The sequence below is a fragment of the Jaculus jaculus genome, chromosome 4, assembly GCF_020740685.1.
Source record: "Jaculus jaculus isolate mJacJac1 chromosome 4, mJacJac1.mat.Y.cur, whole genome shotgun sequence".
NCBI lineage: Eukaryota > Metazoa > Chordata > Mammalia > Rodentia > Dipodidae > Jaculus > Jaculus jaculus.
The window spans coordinates 65,037,178-65,063,402 of record NC_059105.1 but is presented as its reverse complement, the minus strand read 5'-3'; the positions used below and the strand labels follow the sequence as shown (position 1 = coordinate 65,063,402).

At 36.8% G+C, this 26,225-nt stretch overlaps 1 protein-coding gene across 1 annotated transcript in view; it reads right to left on the bottom strand.

Annotated features, from left to right (window-relative positions):
• Ola1 (Obg like ATPase 1) overlaps positions 1 to 26,225 on the bottom strand; it is a 147,501-nt gene that overhangs the window by 31,893 nt on the left and 89,383 nt on the right. The window contains exons 6-7 of the mRNA XM_004660331.3: positions 13,770 to 13,850; positions 13,348 to 13,445 (exon numbers count right to left, since the gene is read on the bottom strand). Of these exons, the coding sequence (XP_004660388.1) occupies positions 13,348 to 13,445; positions 13,770 to 13,850 (179 nt within the window). The remainder of the gene's footprint in view (positions 1 to 13,347; positions 13,446 to 13,769; positions 13,851 to 26,225) is intronic.

Here is a 26,225-nt window from a genome sequence, read left to right as displayed (position 1 = left end):
CAGTGCAGCTACTGTAGTTACCTGTAGATTACTTGTATTTTCTCACATCTGTGTCCAGCAATCTAAACCATGATGATAAAGGGTCATTAGGTTTTGAGTGAGGAAGGGGATGGACTAGACAATTTGCTCTGATAAGCTCCTTGTTGGGAGCTCCAGTTTAGAATGTGAGATGTCAGATATGTACAGCTTTACACGAAAAGGAAAAGGAATTTCACTTCCCAGTACAAACAATTAAAAATAATGTAGCTTAATGTCTTACTATAGTCTGCTGATTCTCATTTTATTTGGGTGCTTCATAATTAAAAGTATTTAAGACAAATAATTTTCTGCTTGTAAAATGGACGTCCATGCTCTATTAGCCACAAAGAATTCAGGTACAATTACTAAGATAACTGCTGTTTGGTGCACAGCAAAGCAATTTCCCACAGTGGGACTTACAGTTCAATTTACCAGTTGGGCAAATATTTTGTGCTCTGTAGTGGCCTAGAGAGTTAAAAGCTCTAGGTAACGTTCGAGTACAGTTATACTTGGAAAAAAGTTTCTTCAATACAAATGGCTGGTTTAGATTTCAAAGTACAGACAATGTCCTAAAAACATTTCCCAAATTAATAATATAATTTTTAAAACTACCACAAAATAAAGTTGTTACAGAAACCCTGATAGACCCAAAAACAGACGCTTAGAATGTAGAACTCAAACTTTAATGCTATTTGCATATTCTGTTGGATCCTAAATCATTCTGATACTTAATCGCATTTCCCCAGCAATCAGCTGATAGAATATTATATTCTTGATTAGATTGTGGAATGAGGATGCTAATTACTTTATTTTAAATGGTTTAATTAACTGTCAGATTATTAAAATAAATTTTTTAAAAGTTTGTTTTTTGGCATCCCTCAGATAATTATATGACATATAGACAGGTTGAAAGAAGTATATTAGTTAGTGAAAGGCAGAGGAGGTTTAAAAATGCTTTCCACATTTATCTTCCCAATTTGCCTCCTTTTAGGCATTCATAGTCTAGTGCAATATTATGTCTTTTCAAAATATTTAATTATCTTCCCATAAGAGGTTTAAAAGAAAACAGTAACTGGTACAAATAAATACTACCCTGCCTCAAAGAAGTATATTAAAATAATGACGGTATTTTTCATAAAAGCATAAATGAAACATCACATAATAATATATTTTTAGGGGGAACAGTTTTTAAATGGTAAATTTTGACTTTTGAAAGCTTTCTAATATTTAAAAAGATAAAAATACTTATTTTTTAAAGTTGTTTGCTAGTGTTAAACACAAGCAAATAATATTTTCTAACAAAGATAAAAGCATTTTAAACTCCTTTTCTTCCTTTTAAATATGTGAATTATCTTTAAAAAAAAAATCCTTTCATGAAAGCGTGTAAGAGGGAGGATATGTCACTATTATCAGTGTAGAGACATTTCTTAAAATAAAAATTATAAAATATAACATTTTGGTAACTAACATTAACATCCTAAGGCAATGAGAACACAAATCCATAATAATTATTCATACACCAAGCCACTGTAAGCCTAAATCATTTCTGAAGACCTGAATGTGTCAAGAACTTTGACAATTATGACTGGAGCCAGGAAACTGTAGCATTGCAGAATTTCTTATGAATTTCTCCAGTTACTTTATATGAATGCTGTCTTGGATGACAGCTTAATGTGTACCACATGCAATATTTATTCTTCTTCAGTGTCAGACTGTCTAGCCATCCAAAGGAATACAAAGAATGTCACTTATTAGGATAAAAGCACAAGGAAGGTAATCAAGGACATATGTAACATCAGCCAATCATGCCCTATTTCAACATCCTATTCCATTCATAACAGTTCAACAATTATTTGCTTACTGATAACTTGCTTTCAGGCTGTTTGTGTTCACCATAATGGTGGTTTGCATTTATTTTGCTCTTTAGAATTGGACACTTGCTGTGCCATACATGTTTGTCAAAACTTTATATCTTCTGTCAGAAATGGCTTAGAATATAAAATAATTTCCATTTGTCAGCAACTCCTAATAAAACAATCAGTAACCCTTGATGTCAATAGGGCACTAAAATAAAACTATAAAACAGCAAATGCATAACTACTAAATATTTCATAGGAAAAAAATTCCATAAATGATACACTGTAGAAAGCAGATATTCTTAGCTAAGCCACATAAACACACCTCTAGCATATGGCTGTGAATGCTTGCTTGCATTGAATTTCCTTTTGTTTCACTTTTCTAAACTCATACAGCTTCCAGAATATCACAATCTAATTTGCCAGACTTGAAGCTACATATTCCAAATCATCAAGAAATTGCAAGTCACACTGAAACATAGATACTTAGCAACCCATATATATTTTATACAGTAACATTAAAAATGTGCTAGCACATATCATAATCATGTACTATGTAATTATGCAAACACAATTAATTTTTAAATTTTTATTTAGTTATTTATTTGGGGGGTGGGGAGAGAGAGACAGATAGAGAAAATGGGCATGCCAGGGCCTCCAGCCCCTGCAAACGAATGCCATACGCATGTACTGTCTTGTGCATCTGGTTTACATGAGTTCTGGGGAATCAAGCCTGGGTCCTTAGGCTTCACAGGCAAGTACCTTAACTGCTAAGCCATCATTCCAGCCTGCAAACATATTTAATCATATTTTGTTTAAAATTTTCAACCAGATTTGGCTTTAATGATGCATTATACCTTTTTTTCCTTTTTTCTTTTTTTTTTTCCCCCGAGGTAGGGTCTCACTCTGGTCCAGGCTGACCTGGAATTCACTATGTAGTCTCAGGGTGGCCTTGAACTCATGGCAATCCTCCTACCTCTGCTTCCTGAGTGCTGGGATTAAAGGCGTGCGCCACCACGCCTGGCTTATAATACCTTTTAAAAGCTTTTGATTCAGACAACTAGACACTACCCTTGAATGGAGTAAAGAAAACAAATGGCTGGTATCACTAAGTTCTCCCTGTGTTCTCTAGTCTTGTTTCTCTCTGCTATAGGTTTGATCTTAACTGAAGTTCTATGACATAAGAAATTTGTTATACAAACTGCTCTACTTAGCTTCTTAAAATAAAATTAGGGGGGAACCCTGACTTTTAAAAATAACAGAAACATTATAAGTTTCTCTTTGCCAGTCTAAATCTGTCTTGTAATTCCACCGTTTTATAAGTTAAATATAACTTGTGACTGTTAAATTATTTAATGTATTAAGTGACTTTTTAAAGTTATAGAGTACTGCAATGTGCCTGCTGATTTGAAACAAAAGCAATATGGCAAAGATTGAAAATCCATTTGGATAGGGTTAGAAAGGTACAGGGACAAATGTTGATTCATGAAAAGAGAAACACAGCAAGATCTCCTACAGGCTGCTGTTCCACTTATGTCTTAAATGTCTACAGAAGAGTCACATATAGTTGCAATAGTCTACATAAGAAAGGACACCCAGGTGTGGTGGCGCTCACCTTTGATCCCAGCACTTGGAGGCAGAGGTAGGAGGATCATGGTGAGTTCAAGGCCACCCTGAGACTCCACACTGAATTCCAGGTCAGCCTGGGCCAGAGTGAGACCCTATCTTGAAAAAGCAAAAGAAAACACACACACACACACACACACACACACACACACACACACACACGGGACACAAATTAAAGAAAATTTACTATGTGATTAGAAGTGCCAGGCACTAACCAACTACTCTATATCCATACACATACATGCATTTTCCCATAGAATTATGAGAATGAAAAAAGATTATACATCAAATAAACCTATTTCTGCCAGAAGTTAACATGTATGTAACATTATTTAAGTCTCAAAACTTCTTAAGTAATATTCTATCTGGCAGGTGAAGAAACAAAGGCCTACAAGGAAGCCAAACAAACCGCACTATCATGTTTATATAAAATTTTCTGTTTTGTTTGCTCTTTAGGAAAATTGTAAGTTTCTATATGTAATTTTTACTAGGACACAAATAACACAGAAAATTCTCTGTGTGTCTTTTATTGCATTGAAAGCATGCTACAAATGCACTGAGAAATAGTTTTACTTTCTCTCATGAGTAGGCAAAGAAATCTTTCAAACATTAACTATATTTCTTATTTCTTAAGCCTTAAGTTCTTTTCATTAAATAGGTAGTAATATGCCTTCCAAGGTTGTTACGAGAATTGAATGAACTGACAGAACATATTTAAATGCCCCAAAGTCTAGCATATGATCATCATCCAACAAACGGTAGTCATCATTTTCTTCCCATGATTTAGAGACACACATATATACACAATATACATAAGTAATGTTCCATCCACTATATTGCTAGGTGCTAATAAAGGACTTGACGTAAAATATATTCATATATTTTTACTTTACCTAATAAAGGAGATATGTATTTACACACATACATACTTCCCTACTCCTGAAGTAGTTCTCAAAAACAACTGCATTTTGTTGAAAACAGAAGGAATAGAGTAATATGTGATTAAAACCCATGTAGGGCTGGGAGTATACTTCAGTGGTAGACCACTTGCTGGCATGTTTAAGGCCCTGGGTTTGATCCTAAGCAATAGTTAACAAATAACTAAATAAGTAGTTATCTTTAAAGAATCAGCATGTAATTTCTACATAAAAATAAACTTTTAGATTATTGTCCCTGCAAATGCCTATTAAATTGGAAGATAGTTTTCAGTGATAAGTCCATAAATATAAAGATATAATGTTTATGTTGCTTTTAAATTTATTATTTATTTGAAAGGAGGGGGATGGGCACACCAGGTACTCTTGCCACTGCAAATGAACTCTATATACGTATATGTATCACTTTGTGTACCTGGCTTCACATGGACACCAGGGAATTGAGTCTAGGCCAACAGGTTCTGTAAGAAAGTAACTCTAACCACATCTCTAGAACACTGCTTTTATACTTCTGTTACTACTCTCTAATCATGTTTTGGTGATTTTTTCAGGAGGGTGTTTCTAGGCAGGGTCTCACTCTAGCCCAGACCAATCTGGAATTCACTATGTAGTCTCAGGCTGGCCTTGAACTCACAAGTGATCCTCCTTCCTCTGCTTCTGGAATACTGCAATTAAGGTGTACATCACCACACCCGGCTATGGTGATATTTTAAAATTTCAAATCTTATACTACACAAATTGTTTAACAATAAAACTTTACTGAAGTAAAATTTGTAATAAGAAATGTGACTGATATGTGGCCTATTTATTAGGTTTTGTCTACCTTCCCAACCTCACCAATGACCTGACGCTGAGGTAAGATGGTATAGTAATATAGGACCTGAGCTCTGCAGATGACCTGCTTAGGGTGGAATCCTTGCACTGCTTTCCAGTTAATATTATCTTTGACCAACTTCCTAAATCTATCTGCACTGATTTCCCTTCTTCAAAATGTGGGTGACTGTAATAGTTAGTTTACACAGTTGTTTGGAACCTTAAATAGACCATGCTTAGTTAAGTATTGACTGACATGACTGACTACTCCTAGTACAACATTACACATACCAATCTGCTGTTTTCCTTTCCCTGTTCACTTACTTATCAACTTATTCACCCTGGTACTAAAGAATTTTCTTTTTTCTTTTCTTTTTTATTTAAACAAACTATGGTATCCTCATGTTGTTTTTTGAGGTAGGATCTCACTGTAGCCCAAGCTAACCTGGAACCCACTCTGTAGTCTTAGGCTGACCTTAAACTCACAGCAATCCTCCTTCCTCTGCCTCCCAAGTGCTGGGATGAAAGGTATGTACCACTTTCCTATTTTGAAAAAGTCAAATCTTGCATTTTAGAGTGATGAAGAAAGAAGCATTTTCTCATCAAAAACATTAGATTGTGAGACCCACCATAGAAGCTTACTTAATTGATACTGTAGTGAAAATAGTACAGTTAGGTGAGGCGTGCTTTGTTATCTGTGCTCATTGTTATCACCAGTCTTAAATTCTCCTCAAACATATGTTCATATTAACTTATAATAGCTAACTGTTATGCTTTGGGGAGGTCTATTCTGTAGCAATACCAACTATTTTATATTTGGCAGTTTTATGCAATTTAAAAATTTCAATAACATCCATTGAATTTTCTCCACAAGAATGTTATATATAGTACATGCTTAAGAAGGGATGCTAAAATATACTGCTTTTGTCTCTTAACAATAAAGTATTATACAGCTAATAAAATTTCAAGACAAGGCAAAAACAGCAGCAGCAGAAGCTTATTATTCCAAGAAAAGCATGTAGGTCTCAGACTTGTGGTGATTCATAAGCATGCCCTGTAACTCCGTCTGGCTATCAGTCATCACATGGGGAACAGGCGTAAACATTCAAATCAAGTGGATCTATCTATTTTTGACACTTGCTTGTTCAAGAACATGGGCATACCGTGTAATCTTTTCCACGGCTGGCCCTAGCTTTAAGATGGGGATGATATTTTTATACATATGTTTTACTATTCTCTATTAGCAACTATTAAGCTCAAGGTGCCTTTTTTACATGGGAAGAACTTGAGCAAGTGATGGTAAAAGTGTATATTAAAGTTGCTGTAGTGAATAAGTGATGGTTTGCTATGTAAGTCTTTTAGTTTGACACAGGAAAAACTAAAACCAGTGACAACGAATAAAGAATCAAAAATTAAATTTTAGAATGTATATATGATATGAACTTGTCTTCACACTTCACAGCCTTTTGATGATCTATAACACTCATAATAAAAGCCAAGGTCTTCATCATAACCTATTAACTTCTACATTTAACTTTTAAAAAAAGGATGCTGTGCCATTTAATGAAAATTTTACATTAGTAGATGTCAAGCAGTGACACTGACCTCATTTAAGTTGCAAATAGTAAAGTTACAGGGCCATATACATAATGGAAGTAACAACATGGGAGTCTCACTGAGCCACGCACGTGTGTGACACACTTTGTTCTATAATCTAACAGAAAGACGAACCAAGGGTAATATCCAGATGACACAATCATAAGGTTAAATAAGTCTTTCTGCTACTGAATTCTTTTTCTTTTAGATATGATAATTAAATTCAGGGAATTTTGTTTATATAGAGCATATTTTATGTAAACAACAGAATGAACTACTGCTTTCTACATGAAAAGCTAGTCAAAAAGCTAGTGAGGGGCTGGAGAGATGGCTCAGTGGTTAAAGGTGCTTGCTTACACAGCCTGATGGCCCAGGTTTGATTCCTCAGGACACACAGAAAGCCAGATGCACAGTAGCAAATGTATCTGGAGATTGTGTTTGCAGTGGCTGGAGGTCCTGGTGCATGCCCTTTCTTTCTCTTTGTGTAATATATATATGTGTGTGTATATATAAGCTAATGAGCAATAAAGACTACAGCAGTAGTATTTCAAATTTTAAAGCAATTTTTTTTTGGAGGGGGTTGAGGTAGGGTCTCACTCTAGTTCAGGCTGACCTGTAATTCACTATGTAGTCTCAGGCTGGCCTTGAACTCAGTGATTCTCCTACTTCAGAGTTCCAAGTGCTGGGATTAAAGGCATGTGCCACCATGCTCAGCTAAGGCAATATTCTTAATAAACAAACTTCCTGACAATACCTTCTCCCTAATTTACAATTAGAACATATTCTGTGAGTGTCTTACAGAAACAGTGTTATGAATGGTGCCCAAATCTCAGTCTGGCGAACTTTATTAACCCCCAAAGTGGGCCTCAAGACGGGAAAACAAGCAGCACAGATGCAAAGGGCAGGGAAAGTAAGCTCTCTCCTGTCCTGGACAACAGGGCACAAAAGGCAAAGGACAGAAACAGTTCAAATCAACCCTTCTCTGCTCTTCTCAAGCCTTCTCCCAGGCAAACCTGTACACCAGGCAAGAAGGCTCCATTCTAAACTCCTTACAAAGTTGTGCTGTCTCTTACTTCCAACAGTCCTGCATTTCAGAGCTTCAAAATTTTCCACTTCTACAAAATACTAGTCAAATTCCCATTCACAAGGGCAGCTTATCCTAACTCTTAGTTTTAGAAACAAAATCTGAACCAGAGGTCTTTCATCTCGGAAGCACGGTGTTACAGAAGCTTGTCCTTGCATTATTTGCTGGGTTAAGGAGTCAGAGAAATTCTTCAGGTACATAAATTATTGGCAATTATGAAAATGCTGCAGAATTATAAACCAAACTTTTGTTATTCATTTCCTAGAGCACTGATGAAAACACATGTTTTAATTATATATGAGAGAATTCTAGCAGGCATTCTTTTTTTTTTTTTTTTAAATAAAAAGTCAGCTGGGTGTGGTGGCACACGCCTTTAATCCCAGCACTCGGGAGGCAGAGGTAGGAGGATAGCCATGATCTCAAGGCTACTCTGAGACTACATAGTGAATTCCAGGTCAGCCTGAGGTAGAGTGAGACCCTACCTCAAAAATAAATAAATAAATAAATAAATAAATAAATAAATAAATAAATAAATAAAGTAAAAGTCTGAGCCTTTTAATTTTGAAGCCAGAAAGAATGTGAAACTTTACCTATTTATATATGGAATAAAATACGTTAGTTAGTTAGTTAGTTAGTTAGTTAGTAGTTAGTTAGTAAAAGATAAAAATTTATGTTGCTTAGAAATCAGGATGTTACTTATGAAAATTACAATTGAGGCTCCCAAATGTGCCACTATTTAAATTTAGTGACTCATCTTGCAAACAGAAACCATAATGAGCCAAGTACAAACAGGCTAGCATACATGCATACACTGTGGGTCAATAGCTTTAAGTTCATGATACACTTCTATAAAATGCAAATAGGCTAGCATATATGTATACACTTTAGGTCAATAGTTTCATGTTCAAGAAACATACATACATTTCCATAATTGCCATTATCATAATATGAGATCAGAAGTTCACCAGTTACAGTAGTATCACTTGGCTAAGAATTTGACATTGGAGCCAGGCATGGTTTCACACACCTTTAATCCCAGCACTCAGGAGGCAGAGGTAGGAGGGTAGCCATGAGTTCAAGGGCCACCTGAGACAAATTCCAGGTCAGGCTGGGCTAGAGCAAGACCCTAAGTCAAAGAAACAACAACAAAATCTGAAATTGTTGAAATAGTAACCCATTTAGTGAAAGCCAAACAGAAGTCAGACATAGTGGCTCACCCTTATATACGCTAGTATTTCAAATGCTGAGGTAAGATTGCTGTCAATGAGTCCAGCCTGGACTAATGAAAGAAAAGCAGGGCTGTCAAGATGGCTCTATCAGTAAAACACTTGAGGACTCATGCCCAATCCCTAGTACTCAGATAAAGCTGAATATGGCAGTGTTTGCCTGAAGAGAGATAAGGGGTTCCCCTGGGGCTTGCTGGCTAGCTAGCACAGCCAAATCAGTGACCTATAGGTTCAGTGGGAGTTCCTGACTTAAAAAAAAATAAGGTGGAGGGAAGCAACTGAGGAAAACACCCAACATTAACCTTGGATCACCATACAAGTAAGTACCCATATTCATGAATGAACACACATATATACACCCCCAAAAGAAAACCAAACAGAAATTACCAGGTATTATTGCATGTAAAAATATGTGCAAATGTGAAAATATTTTTAAAAACGAATTCAAGATATCAAAAAAATATTTCCCCCCCAAATGAGGTCCACAATGTATATTACTCTCAAGCTACTTTTAGTTGTTATTTATAAATGGGGGAAACTAAGAACAGCAGAAAGTTGAGGCTAAAAACAATCAAATCACAATTAAATAAGAATTAATACCAAACTTCTGTTCATTTTAAGCTTATTTAGTGAACTGGACATATTGCCCATGATTATTCTGTGGCTTAAAGGATTTTTAAGTATTTGCACCTTATATCAATTTTATTCCTTAAAATAACTCACAGATTAATCAAAAAGTAGTATTAGGTGACTCTAACACCACCACAGCTTAAGCAAATGTGTGCATCACACATGTACATACGCACACATTAAGGAAGTCAAGAATGTCTTAAACTATGTTTTTCAGGTGAGCACAGATCTAATGCCTTAGACAAGAGAACAAAAGAGTGGAACATAATTGGCAGCTATTAGGTGTAAAAAATATCTAAAATTAGTTTGTTCTACTGATTTTACGAATTAGATGACATACACTACTAACAGAGTACCAAAGGTACAAAGATTGAAATTCAAATCCCCAATTAAGCAATGGCTTGACAGTTTGAATGTCCTGTACCTGCCTGCCATCATGACTCACTAGGCAATCTAAAATGAAAATTAATACTGTGTACAGTATACCCTCAGCTGTAACAACTGATTCTCTTCAGAAAATGAAAAACCCCAAGTATTCAAACATCATTAGCACCCACCAAAACTTCTACGTAGTTTTATTAATTCACTTGAAATAACAACAAAGTTTTGGTGGGTTAGGGAGTCAGTCTCTCACAGTATCTTGATTACTGTCATCTGATCATAACACAAGTACAACCAATCCAGCTCGCACAGCAGCTTCTCTTCAGGAGCCAGGTCTTAATCATAAATCAATGAAATAATGAAGTCTATCTACACTGTTAAAATAGTAAGGAGATATCTGTTTGGCACTCCAGTTTTTGTATCTTTCAAAGGGTGAATACATCTAGTCACCAACATAATAGGCTTATCTAGCAAGATGCTTGCTTTTTAGTCCCAGGATAAAAATAAGTAACATGCCACCATTTAAACTTAAAGTGAATTTTAGCTACTAACTAAAGTGCTTACCATTTCTTATATAGCACTCTGATGAAATACCATTTTCCTTTATGGTCAACAACACAAACCTTTCCTGCTCTTTTCTAACCATTTAAAATTGTTTTCTACATCTAAAAGGTGTGTGTGATTTAAACTTTTTTCTTTCAGTGCTAGGGACTGAACCTAGGACCTTGTACATGTTAGGCAAATACTTTACCATGAAGCTATATCCCCAACCCTCATGAATATATTACTACTTCCTTTTTTTTTTTTTTTTTTGGTGGGCGGGGGCGGGGTGCTCGAGGTTGGGTCTCACTCTAGGCCAGGCTGCCCTGGAATTCACTACAGAATCTCAGGGTGGCATTTAATTCATGCTATCCCCCTACATCTGCCTCCAGAGTGCTGGGATTAAAGGCGTGCACCACCATACCTGGCTACTACTTCCTTGATCAGTCTTAATTTACTTAGTAACATTACTTGTTAACCTTAAGAAAACAAAACCTTTTCTTTTGCTAAAAACCCTACTTCTGAAAATGAGGCTTAAAAATAAACATTAACAAAAAAATAAGATGCTAATACAATTAAGTAGATTTAGGAATTAAAATGAATTTTAACTATTTACATCTGTTTGCAGTGTTACAAATGATGAAAACCTAGTGCTCATATCCTTCATAATAAAAATTTATTCTGTACTTTAATACAAAGGCTATGTTGCATAAACAGAGGATTTAAAACTATAGCAGAGTGGCTGAATGAAAGGAAAATGGCAATCTTTCTGGCTCCAGTAGATGCCATTCCCTATCACACAATGTTTCTCACTCATAAATACATGACAAATACTTCCTCAATCATTTTTTACGAGCAGGGATGCACAGGGGGTAGTCAATGGCTAGCTTGAGGGAAAATAGGAACAGCAGGCGGCAGAAACTGTACAGAAAATGGCTATGTGGTAAATTCTCTTCTGGAACATCACTCAGTTACTCAGTCTTTGATCTTCCAGCTACAATTACACTAACTTCCACAAGAACTGGACACCACCCCCGCCCAACACACATACCCCAACTTCAAACTAGATCATTAGTTATACTTAAACCTACTAAAATTGGTTTTCTAAAACAGGATCATTCATACATCTACATTGTTATAAAATTAAAATTTGTTATTTAGACAACAGCTTAGTTTCAATTGGCTGTAACCATATCATCATCACAACTGGTCTCACAAAAAACATGGGGTGTCTGGCGACAGCTAAATCACAGACTGGCGTCTCCTAACAGTCTGTCTACCATTAGGGTCTGGGAAATGGCATTTACCATACAATTAGAGCCATGGAGCTCTACCTGTAATCATCCAAATACAGGTGTGAGAAGCCCCTTTGGGCAAGGAAACTGACTCATCCCTTTTCATGCAAACTTTGATGTCTGTATTGTTTCATCCAGCCTCAGGAAAACCTACCATTCATACTACAGTAAGATTTATTAACTAGGGTTAAATAATAAATTATAAAATTCCTTCTTTTAAGAGAAGGAAACAATTTTTAACACATTAATCATCAAATTTATAAGAATTTAAAACAAGATAGAACTGGTTATTATATAGTTAATTACTCGCTGGAGGACACTGACCAGTCTGCACGACATTTTTATGTTAAATTTATGCTTTCTAGAACATTACCAATAACAAGGTTAAATTCAGCTTCCTATCAGGAACACAAAATGTCTTACAGTAACATCAACAGGGCATTTTTAGTTAGGGTAATTTCACAGAATTTATTCTAATGATTTATTGGAGTTAACCATCTGACATTAATTATTGTTTTGGCTTCTAGTCTATGAATGTTTATTTTTCAGTTTAAAGCCTTCTCACTCTTTGATATCATATGGAAATGAGAATTTTTAATGGAAAATTGAAACCATGTGCATCTAAGTACTTAATGAAGTACAGGGAGAAACTGACAATATATTTTAGGAGAACTCAGATATTTTTCTTTGGGTGATTTTGATTTGTTTCTATGACTTAATAGTAGAAAATGCCGAGGGTCCAGTGAGGCAAGTCAAAGTGTGTGCTGTGCCAAATCGGTACATCACCTAAGGAAGCAAAACCAATCATGTACATTTTGGTTGCATGTTAAAATGGTAATATATGAATGCACTACTTTGACCTTAATACACTAATGAAGTGTTCAAAACAGGGCATTGGCCCTTCTACCCTTACAGCTTGTTTTCTAAATCTTCAATCTGGATATTACAATTTATGCCCAGCTACAAACCCCAAGTGGAGGTTTTAAAGTCTTATACAATATCCAAGTAGCTAGAAATTCTTGGATTAAAGTTTCTTGTCCAACTACATTTTATTCTCATCTTGTAACAGAATTATGTAAAAAGGTCTTAATAATCTTAAATTTGATAAATACATATTGTTCAAAATTTCCTAATTTAATTTTTCTTTTTAAAGTTCTTCTATTGCAAATCAATTAGAAGTCTCATCTCTGAATCTAAATATAACATCAGAAAAAACATTATCCATTTTATACTTTTTATAAGGAAAAAATGCTAAGATGAAACACATTAATAAATATATGTACATACATATATATGCTTGTGTGTTACAGTACATGTATATGGCATATTGGGAGAGGAAAAACTTACCATTTGTTTTTCTTTCTAATATAGTCTTTTTCAGAGAGATTAACCAAGTAGACCATTGGTTTTGAAGTCAAAAATAAGTGTTTATTCAACACTTCAATCTAAGTAGGAAAAAGAGAAAGAATCCCTCGTAAAAGTTGAGTAAATATAGAGCACAACACTGAGTCATTTGAAAGTAAACATTCTTTAAAACAAGGGGGCATTTTCATTTTTATACTTCTTGTTTTTAAAAAATTAGATATAATGAAACATTAAGAGTAAGGGATGAGGGGAAAGAATAAAATAAGCCTGGGAATAAACAACTGCTGACAGAAATAAAAATTTAACTACATAAAATAAAAAGTATAAAATAATGACCAGTCTAATTTGTTCTCTAAGAAATCAAAGCAAAGGCACTAATAAATGGAATGTTATTTATAACTCACCTCTTTGTCATTCCAATCATGATAGAAGCGAACAGGTTTCTTTTGGTCTATCACCCAGGATTTGACTTTGCACATTATATCCTATTCATGATTGAGAAAAACGTAAGCACAAGGTGAATACTAAGCATTACATACTAAATACTAAAATCAAAAGTTCTCAGATACTGAAAATAAAAATAACATTTAATGACAAGAGAACTAAGATACACAAATAATGTTTTCAGTATCTCAAAAACCCCTGATGAAGCACTGTTGAAGCATGGAAAGTTTAAAGTAGAAAATGAAGACAGCAAAATTAGTAAACAGATGATTAATCTCAAGACAATTCAAATCACATCATAGACAAAATATGAGTTAGCATCACTCAGCGGTGCCACATGCAAGAGAAACATGCTATTAGGAAGTGGGGGAGGATAATGCTGAAGAAAGACTAAATTATATTTTTTCCTTGAGAAGAAAACAAACACGATAGATGAAATTGATCCTATTATTGACGATTTACCTTGCAAAATATTACATTAACTGACCAAAACCCTTTTTCTTCTGAAATAATTTTTTGCCAACACCTTCTCCCTGCCCACTTCTCCACTGCTCCCCCACCCCAACCTGCCAGAGCCTCCATTACACAATGGCAAGAGCCCTGCACTGGTGACCTCCAACCAGCTGCATTCACTTTCAGAACATCTCTCTCTGCTGGAAATCTAAAGGCCTTTTAGTTAGCAAGCTAGTGTGCATTCAGAAGGAGTAACTGCGGGAAGAGCCCAATGTGCTTTGTTTCTCTGGCCTTTCTTCACAGAAAGATTAATCATCTGTGAAATGGAAACGGCAAACAGCAAGTGACACAAACTGAACCCTTCAAGCCTTTCCTCATCAGTTTTGTGGTTCTGAATCTAAAAGCTGCGTGTGGCAAGGTTCTCCTTACAGGCAGGTGTTAATAAAAGGCTCTCAGGTCTGAAAGGTCAAACTTAGCTCTTCCAGAGGAAGCACATTTGAGAGTCATCTGGCGTTTGTGTTTTCTTCCCCCCCCCCTTTTTTGGTTAAAGATAATTTATGGAAGTGTTTTAAATATGCATTACTCAATGTTTATTGTAACACAATTACTATTAATAGATTTCTTGGATTTTTATGGATGTATTTTAAATACTTTACCATCTCTCTTATAAATGTCCACTCATAGAAATTATCTCAGTATTTAGTATACTATCCTTCCAAATCTCACTGTTACCATCAGGAAAAATAAGGAAAAAGCCCAAATCCTTAGATCCTGATTTGAAACTCTCCAGGAAAAAGACTTCCCACAGATTTTAACAAGGAAGGGGCAAGCTGAAAACTTTTAATGAAATCTAACATGTTCTGCTTAAAAATAATCACTTTTACTCTTCTATAACTGAATTTCACTCATAAATGTTTAAAAGTGGCTAATGTAACACCATTTCCTACAAGGAGAAGATCAAAGTGCTATATTACAAATGCATTATGATTAAAAAAGCCCTGTGCAGCCTTGCTATTAACTGTTCTTTAAACCCTAAAAGGCTTCCCATAGATCTCACTTGGCACTGCATATACAACCTTTGACAAGTAATGTAGACCATTTTTATTCATTGCCTAAAATTGTAGGCAATTATGTGCGTCACACTGGCCACCTGCAAATTCTGAATGCCTGCTGCAGTTGTCAGTGCAAAAAACTAATGTCGGAGGGGATTAATCTAGGGGGAGAGAGTCCTCTTTAATGGCTCCAGCAGGTGAAATGGCCCAGCTGGTTACTATGATGAGTGGCCAGAAAAGCTTATGTAGAGACACGCAACAAGATTATACAAAAGGAGAAAACAGTGGTACCATCTTATATTTGGTTCCATTAGTTTTTTTTTAATTAAAAAAGAAAAGAGAAAATAAAACCAATTCAAAAACAAGGAAGAGAATTAAATCTTAATCATATAAAAAGTATAAATACTTGTGTAGTAATAACTTTTTGCCAAATCAAAAGCCCTCAATAAATGCTGATCACTAGTGAAGGAATTTCAGTATTTCTCTTTCGTTTTAAATTAACTACAGATCATTACTTCAGACATAGAAGTCTTATCACAAAAGTATTTTGGCATTAGTTTTAAATTTTTTGCCCTCATAGTATAAACTGTAAGCACTCCAATTTTCACACCCAAAGGTCTCAAACTATATATTCCTTGAAGCCAGTGAAATCTTTTAAAATAATTTATAAACCATAACCTAATTTTTGGACAGTGTTTGAACCTAATGCTCTCTTAATCATCCACATAAAACACCCAGCAGTCAAAACATGTTCGATTGACTAACAGACATGCTTTACTTAAGATGAACCAGAAGTATACTGCAATCCAGTAAGATCATCTTATATGAATGATCAGTAAATGATACTTTTTAAATGATACTTTCATTGTATTCTTGTATAAAAGAACAGTTTGGTTTTTTGGTTTGTTTGTTTTTGTTTTGTGCCACCACGCCCGGCTAAATAAAATATTTAAAAAACTAGTAATACTTTACTTACTTTTAATAAATGCAAATAAAAAACATAATCCCTTTGTTAATCTTTGATGCATTTAAAGCTATTTTAAGATTTCACATTTCTTAGCCGGCGTGGTGACACACGCCTTTAATCCCAGCACTCAGGAGGCAGAGGTAGAAGAATCACTGTGAGTTCGAGACCACCCTAAGATTCCAAAGTGAATTCCAGATCAGCCTGGGCTAGAGTGAGACCCTACCTCGAAAAACCAAAACCAAAACCAAAAACAAAAACAAACAAACAAGAAAAAGATTTCACATTTCTTTATTATCATTATGTAGAAATATAGACTTGAGTACTAAAACAGACTATTTTGATAATTAACACATTTTTCATTTTAAAAAATAAATTCTGCATATTATGAAGATATATAATAAAAAAATCTTATCATTTGAACTTCTGGGTTAGACTGCAGTTTTTTTTAAGTTTGTTTATTCATTTGAGAGCAGCAGATACATAGAGATAGAGATAGAGATAGAGATAGAGATAGAGATAGAGAGAGAGAGAGAGAGAGAGAGAGAGAGAGAGGCAGAAAGAAAGAGAGGATGGGCACGCCAGGGCCTCTAGCCATTGCAAACAACTGCAGACGCATGCACCCCTTTGTGCATCTGGTTTACATGGGTACTGGAGAACTGAACCTGGAAGGCAAACACCTTAACTGCTAAGCCATCTCTCCAGCCCATATTGCAGTATTTAAGTCTAATAATTTATGAGCTAACAACATAATGCCTAAGTACGGGACCAAATCCTAGATCTACTACCTAGCATGTCTGTAATCTATTCCACCGGTAAAATGATGATGCTATGTATTTCTGGAGATAACTGTATAGATTAAAAGAGACCATGCATATAAAGAGGTTAGCACAGCACCTAGCACTGAATAAGTTCTTTTGGAGGAAAGTTTGTTTTTCTGAGATAGCCACAAATGACTTAAAACTAGCCATTCCCCCACCTCATCTTCCCAGGTACTGTTACAGTAGTGTGCCACCTTGCATAAATGTGAGCGGTTGTCATTGCTGGCAGTGCTGCATGGGTACGTACATGTGTGTCTATACCACATGCCAGCGTGCGTGTGTGGACGTCGGAGGATAACGTTGGGGTCTTGGTTTCTTGGTGCTTGCTGTTGGGAATATCTTCGAGACTTGGGATCCTCCTGACTCTACCTCCCACTGTCCGGGCACACAGGGATTACGTGCTATTTGTGTTCAGCTTTACCTGGATTCTGGGACCTGAACTTTGGTCATCAGGCTCGTGCATCAAAAGTTTGAATCACTAAGCCATCTACCCCAGGCCCCCAAAAGGCAATATATTCTTTTGTGTGGTCCTTTAAACCACATATATATTGACTCCAATCTGTAATTATTCATTAGTCCTCTTCAAATTTTTCTGTTACTAACACAACACTGGCTTTCCTGGTAAAATCTCAAATCAAGCTTCTAATATTGACCTTCTATAAGAACTAGATTTGGCAAAATAGCTACTCTATGGCATTTCCTTCCTTCCTTCCTAATTCCCTCCTTCTTTTCCTCCACCCATTTACTTACTTACTTTTTGGTTTGAAACAGTGTCATACATGGAGCTCAGCTGGCCTCTACCTCACAATCCTCCTGCCTCTCCTGAGGGAGTTCTGGGATTATTAGCATGTGCCATAGTAACTCCGCTACTGCCAGCTTCACAACTCCCTTTTCACTGTACCCACCACCTTGAATACCCTGCTCTGCTTCAACTCAGCTGATAACTTCACATTCAACTCTATAAATACTTTATGTTCTTGATTATTTTATTATTGTTATTGTTAATGACAACTCTAATGTATTTAAGACTCTGAGAGTATGAGTGAATGTCTAAATTTCCATAGCTAGTAACTTAGCAAAGCTAAGATTTAAATGCAGGGTCTAAAGGACTCCAAAGCTCATGCTCTAATACCTTGGCCTATTTGTCTTCCTTTCTGCCATTTTTTACTTAACCCAGACAGCTCTAAGATTGTTATTCAAAGCACTCATTATATTCAAGTCATCGGGGAATTCAATACTCTTATTTTTATTATATGGGTACATTATTTGACCATCAATCCATGTATCAACCAAACAGTATTTCTCTTTGCACACAATAACATAATCCAGCCAGGTGGCTTACTAGACCTTTCTGGACTACTTACGAGACTTCTTTATTTTGGTATTCTTCAATTCTTATAGCAAGAGTCATTAACCTATGATCTACTTCTTGGCGGGGGGTGGGGGAGACATACGAGAGTCTCGCTCAAGCTCAGGTTGACCTGGAACTCACTCTGTAGCCTAGGCTGGCTTTGAACTCCCAAGTGATCCTTCTACCTCAGCAAACAAATTTTGGGGTTACAGCTATGCGTTACCTACCACACCAGGCTTCCAAATGCTTTTCAAAGGAATCAGTGGTCATCAGATCCAACAACTATGGTTAGTAACTGTGGCAATGTTCCAACATGTTCCAACACTATCCAAGTAAGTCAAAGTTTTAGGTCCATGCATTTCTGTACTACAGATTGAGACAGTCACTTGAAACTTGCTTTAGCCAGATTTGGCACTCAAAACTTAACTATTCTGATTAACAGTGCTAGCAAAAATTCTACTCATTATAATGTTTGTTAAAATTTTAACCGAGAGGTTAGACAACATTATAAAACATGTATGTCACTTTTCTAACAAAGTTCATTGCATGAGGATAAAAAGTGCTTAGAGAGAAGGGGGTGGGGAGATAGTTCAGTGGGTAAGAGTGACTGCACATGAATGAAGGCCTAAATTCAATCTGCAGTATCAGACTAGGTGTGGTTGTGTACAACTATAACCCCTGTGCTGGGCGGGGCGGGGCGGGGCGGGGCGGGGGGATGGGGAGTGCACAGACAGGAGGATTGACAGGGTTTGCTGGTCGGCCAGTCCAGCTGAAAATTAATGAGGCTCAGTGAGAGACCCTGTCTGAAGGAAATGAGGCGGAAGAGCAATAGAAGAGGACACGCAATATCCTCCTCTGCCCTCTACATACGCACAGGGCCCGCTTGTTTGCACTCACAAGTGATGACAACGTAAGACGAATACACCACACGTATCACACACCAAAAACAAAATAATCTTAAGAGAACTTGTCCTATTTCATATTAAAATAAATCATAAAACTGCAGCAATTGGAATGTGACACTAGCACAAGAAGTATATATGCTATGTACAATCTAAAAAGGTATTAATTACGTATTAGCTAATAAACTATTGGACAGATAGATCAATTATATCCAACAAGACAAGATATCTATACATACATATTCACACTGGGAAAAGATCAGTTTAGAATAGTGGAATAAGGTTAAAATATGATTTTAGAAATTAGGAAGTATGTGGGGTGGAGAGCTGGAGATATGGCTCAGTGGCTAAAGGTGCTTGCTTTATATGACTGCTGACTGCAGCTCAAAACCCCAGCACCCATGTAAAGCAGGAGGGAAAGTGGCGCATGAGTTTGTAATCCCAACGTGTGGCGGACAATGGGAGGCAGGAGGAAGGTCTAAGGGTTAGCTAGTACCTAACAGCAAAACAAGAGACCCTGACTCAAAGTGGAGAGGCCAAGCATCCTGAGGTTGTCTCCACATGTACCCATACACCATCATAACATCATAACATACAAACACACACACAATAACAACAATAAAGAAATCAGTAAGTGTAATACAGTACACAAGAATAATTAACCATAAGATCATTTCAAGAGATGCAAAAATGGCCTGTGATAAAATTTCGTATCCCTCCATGATAAAAGCCCTGAATGAAAAAATTAGGTATAGAAGGATCATGCAGCATAACATATAAATAAATAAATAAATAAATGTGCATATATACATATATATATGTCACAAACATAAAAGATATGAATAGATCAAATAAATATAAAACACACACAAATTAATTGCTAACATCTGGCATGGAAGAAAACTGAAAGCAATTCCTCTGCAACCAGGAAAAAGACAAAGTAGTAGGATACAAAAATGAACACTCAATAGAAGCTTTACCATGCAACAATAATGAACTTGCTAAGAAAGAAACAGGAACCAGTCACAATAACCTAAAAATGTAAATAAACAACAACCTTAGAAATAAATTTAATCAACGGGCTGGAGAGATGGCGTAGCAGTTAAGGCGGTTGCCTGCAAAGCCAACAGACCCAGGTAAGCCAAATACACAAAGTGGTGCATGGGTCTGGCGTTTGTAAAAAAAAAAAAAAAAAAAAAAAAAAAGAAAAGAAAGATATCTAATCAAGGAGGTGAAAAAGCTCTACAATAGAAATTACACAACACTGAAAAAAGAAACTGAAGAAAACATTAAAAGTTGGAAAAACCTTTGATGTTCATAGATTAGAAGAGTTAATATTCTTAAAATGGTCATACTACAAAAAGCAAATTCAACATAATCCCCATCAACATACCAATGATAGGAGCTGCTAAGATGCCTCAGTGGGTAACAGTGCTTGTTGCCAAGCAGGAGAGGGCCTGACTTGCCTCAAGTTCAATTCTCTAGCATCCAAATAAACAGTTGGGTATGGCCGCACATGCCTGTCACCCTAGTCACTCTGGGGCTCATGAAAACAGCAGCTCCAGCTTCAATGGGAGACTAAATTTCAAGAACATACACAAATGAGCAACAGAGGAAGGCACCAGATAGACGCACTCCTCTGGCCTCTGCAACTGTGAGCACAGGGGATACACAACTGTGCACACCTATCATGCCTGCACACGCACAATGTATCTTACATATTATGCAAAAATGCACCAAAAAAATTAAAAACCAATAACCTTCACACATCTAGAAAATGAATCTTAAAATTCATATGGAAGCCCATATACCTGTCAAGTGAAGGAAGACATCTCTCTATGGGTATGACCTTCTTCCAAAATGTTACATATGGCCACACCAATGTTCACTTTTACTCCTAGGGTTTTTTTATGTCTTCTACTTCCTCTCTTGGATCTAGGAAGCAGGGCAGAGTCCTGGGACTCTGTTTCTGTATTTCTCTGGGTTAGAGAGAAACTTAGCCAGGGCTGGGGTTATGGGTCTGTCAACACATTTTCTGGCCATGGTAGTGGGAATGGCAGTAGAAATGCAGACCAAAGACTGCGCTTATGAGGTATCAGATGGAACAAGGACTTTAAAGGACCTGATTTGAAGACCATTTGCATTACAGCATGGCAAAGAATTTGACGGCCTTCTGCCTGTGTCCAAAAAAATTAAGTAAGGTCGAGACCTGGAGAGATGGCTTAGTGACTAAGGTGTTTGCCTGTAAAGCCAAAGGACCCAGGTTCAATTCCCCAGGACTCACGTAAGCCAGATGTACAGGCTGGCACATTCATCTGGAATTGGTTTGTGGTAGCTTAAGGCTCTGGAACGCCCACTATATTATCTCTGGCCCCCTTTCTCTTTTTCTCTCAAGTAAAGAAAAATAAACTTAAAATGAGTTAAGGTTGAATTCAAAAAGTTATGGACTAATTTGTTGGCAGGGGAAATATCAAGATAGTATGCCACTCAGGCTGTGGTATGATTATAGCTGACTGCTCTTATACAGGTTTACAGTGAGAAAAAGCAGAAACTGGAGCAGAAATATAAAAACTGTGCAATTTGGTGAGTTGGACAGGAGCATGAACTAAAAAGTTGCCAACAAGGAAGGTACAGGCAAAACTTCTGTCTGTATCTGTTCATGGGATTAGCACCGTTAAAGAGGAACTACAGACTCTGCATTAAGACATCAGAAAGGGTGTCTTGAAGGTACAAAGAACTGCAGGGTATACAATGCTAATCCATTTCAAAGCAGGATTCCTAGAAAGATCACACCTTGGGGTACATTCCTGGAAACAACTGCATAGATCAACGTTTTCCAAGTTCAGCCACAAAGACACACAGCCACTGCTGTAGCTATGGTGCAGGAGTCCAGACTACTCCTCAAGCTGACAGCAGGATTTAGCATCACCATCCATGGTTTGGTAATGGTATTGTAGAGTAAGGAGGGCATAAAGAATTCTAACAAGATTCCAGAAAGCTGTTGAGGCAAGGAATGCATGGCAAGGTTGGACTCTCTGATAGGAGGCTCTGATATACCATTGTGTGAGGCCATGAAGATGAAGGCAAAATTGCAATAGAGATCCCAGGACACTGGAGATGCCGGAAATACGGGATGCTTGCTGAAGAAAGGTGCAAGCACTGAATGGAGCCAGCCCAAGAGAGGCTACATGCAACAGAGATGGAAGAGTGAGGTGAGGCTATACAAGATGGATGGAACCCAGATAAGGCACACCACAGGCCTCTTACACTGGACACAGATGTAAAGCATTTGATGTTTGCTCTGCTGGCGAGATTCTAGAGTTTGCTGGCTAGCTAGTCGTGCTATAGCAATGAGCTCTAGGTTCTGTGAGAGACCTGTCTCAAAATAATAATAATAGTAATAATAATAATGTGGAGAGCAATTGAGGACACGGATGTCAACCTCTGACTCCACACACATGGACGCCCACACACATAGGAACACTCATACACAAAACATATACATACACACACTGCATTCACATACTCATGCCAAGATGACTATAAACAAACCAAAATATCATGTTAAAATGATCACTAGAGCCGGGCATGGTGGCACGCCTTTAATCCAAGCACTTGGGAGGCAGAGGTAGGAGGATTACCATGAGTTTGAGGCCACCATGAGACTATGTAGTGAATTCCAGGTCAGCCTCAGCTAGAATGAGACCCTACCTTGGAAAACCAAAAAGAAAAAAAAAAAAAAAAAAGACTATTAGAGAGCTGGAGAGATGGCTTAGCAGTTAAGATGCTTGCCTGTGAAGCCTAAGAACCCAGGTTTGATTCCCCAGGACCCATGTAAGCCAGATGCACAAGGTGCCGTATACATCTGGAGCCCATATGCAATGGCATGCCCATTCTCTCCTATCTCTCAAATAAATAAATACATAAATAAAATTAGTTAAAAAAAAACAATTATTAGGACCAGGCATAATGCTACTTGCCTTTAATCCCAGCACTTGGGAGGCTGAGGTGGGAGGATTATCTTGAGTTTGAGACCACCCTGTGACTATACAAGTGAATTCCAGGTCACCCTGGACTAGAGCAAGACCCTACCTCAAAAAAAAAAAAAAAAGATTATTAGATTAATCCTATTCATTCAATTATGCTGAGGATCTCATGCTTCTCAGTTCAACAAAATGGAAACACTATATCTCACCCTTATTTCCCAATGATCCTTAAGAGCAGCACTTTCATAACCCCTCATCAATGCTTACCATAATCACTATGATAATCATTTCTTCTATATCCATGAAGTACTTTACCATGGTTTGATTCACACTGGAATTGCCACATCTAATTTAAAAACTGGTCTCCCTACTTCAAGTGAGCTCAGCACTCTTTTTGCTGTAGCTTTCTACCTTATCATGTGGCCTTATGTGTTTCTGGTGATGGTGATGCCAACCTGCCTTCCACTGTGATATGATACAGCCAAGAGAAACTTGTCAGTAATCCATGCTATGCTATTTAGGCCTCTAGCCCAAACTGAAAAGTGTGAGCTAAATAAGTTTGTCTCATGTAGCCCAGACAGGCTCAAGGCCTTGAGCTCCCTGTGTAATCAAAGATGATCTTGACTCCTGATCCTCTTGCCTGTACCTCCCAAGTACTAAGATTGCAGGTATGTACCACATGCTGAGTAATAAACATTAAAAAAAACTTGAAAAATTCACAACTGCTTTTCTACTTTTGTCAAATGTGTTTTATGTATACCCAAATAATAAACCAACAGTATAGAACCATACTGCTGGTTCATATACTTTTAAATGGGATACTGTGCTTGATAAATATTTTTAGCTCTGGGGTTCATTTTATAACAGCAATAAAAACAAAGTAAAGGGCTGGAAGGATGGCTAAGTGGTTAGGGCACTTGCCTGCAAAGCCTAAGGACCCAGGTTCAATTCCCCATTACCCATGTAAAGCCAGATGCATGAGGTGGCACATGCATCTGGAGTTCATGTGCAGTGGCTAGAGGCCATGGTGTGACCATTCTCTCTCTCAAATGAATAAATAAAAATAAAATATTTTTTAAAGTAGAAATATATTTAAGGGGTAGCATTCAAAACTTTACCTCCTTAAATCACTATCACTTCTTTCTTCCTCCCTTCTTTTGCTACTGGGGATTGAACCCAGGGCCACATGCATGTTAGTTTTCTGTAGAATGTTTTATCTTTTCAGACAAGGTCTAAGTTGCCCAGGCTGGCCTAAAAATTTTTCTGTAGTCCAGGTAGGCTATCAACTTGTGATACTACTGCCTCAGCCTTCCAAGTAGCTGCAACGAGAGACTTGTGTTAACAGGCTGGATCCTTCCAGATTGCTTTCAATGAAGATTACTTCATAAGCATCATAACCACAACATATACTCATCTTTTTTGTTTTTACCATTTCATATATAAACATATTGGTTCTCTTAGAACTAAGGCAGATTAATCTAAGCATTAACTGGTTCGTGTAAAACATAAACAAATGCTTTATGATGCTGCTGTGGGGAGTAAACAACAGGCACTCCCAAAAGATATTGCATAACGATGTTCATAAAGCTTTATTTCCAATAGGCCAGAGGTAGAAAACAACCCCATATCTACAAAACATAGCATATGCATATAATATTGTTCAGTCTTCAATAGGACTGAACTTTGATTCATGATGCATGTATAAGTCTTGACTGCATTGTGCTGAACAGAATAAACCAAACACAAAAGGGCAAAAACCAAGTAATTCTACTTTTATGAGATACTGAGAATAGGCAAATTCAGAGGTGTAAAGCAAAATAGAAGTAATCAGGAACTGGGAAGAACAAATGAGGAGTTTCTGTGCCAAGATGATTTCATTTTCAGTTGATGAAAAGTTCTGGTGATGATTATAAAACATTATAATGTACTTAATAACACTGAACTGTATACCTAAAACTGGTTAATGTAAATGTTATATTTTATTTATATATATATATATATACATATATATATATATCACACACACACACATATATGTACACATCATGTATAATTTACCACAATGAAAATATTTTTAGAAACATTTAATAGAAAACTTCTGATTTAGACACAATTTTGAAGGATGATTAAAAAATGGAGGTTCAAATGTGGTGGCTTTGGCAGGAGGTTCATGAGTTTGACTACAGCTTGGGCTATATAGCTAGACCCTATAACAAAAGAAAAGAAGGGCAAGGGAAAGAGATGAGGAGATGGGGGAAAGGGAGAGAAGAAAACTGGAAATGAAGGAGTGGCAAATAGGCAGAAATTTGGTAAATGAGCTCATGTGACATTAGAGCCCTAAGATCACTGTCAGGGTAGGTGGGGGGGGAAAAAAGACACGATTAAGTCAGGCAAAGCCAAATTACAAAGAACTTTGTGAATTATGCTATGTTTGCAGTATCCTATAGGAAGATGGTAAGAATTTTAACAATTTTAGCTAAAGGAATAACATGGTTAAATGTTGTATTTTATATTTGTGGAAAACAAGAACAAGACAAAAGGTACAGAGGGCAGTTAAACAACACAAATAACTTAAGAGCTGGGAAGATTGCTCAGCAGTGAAGGAACTGACTTGCAAAGCCCCGGTTCAATTTCCCAGGACCCACATAAAGCCAGATGCACAAAGTGGCGCATGCACCTGGAGTTCATTTGCAATGGCAAGAGGCCCTGGGGCACACCCCCTCTTAGCCTTTCTCTCACACTCACACTTTCTCTCTCCTAAACAAATAATTTTTTTAAAATCATTTAAGTATAAGTAACCCTAAAGAAGCAATTATGTGGGCTGGGAGATGGCTAAGTGAATAAAATATCTGCTGTGCAACTCTGAGTACTGAGCTCACAAGATCCC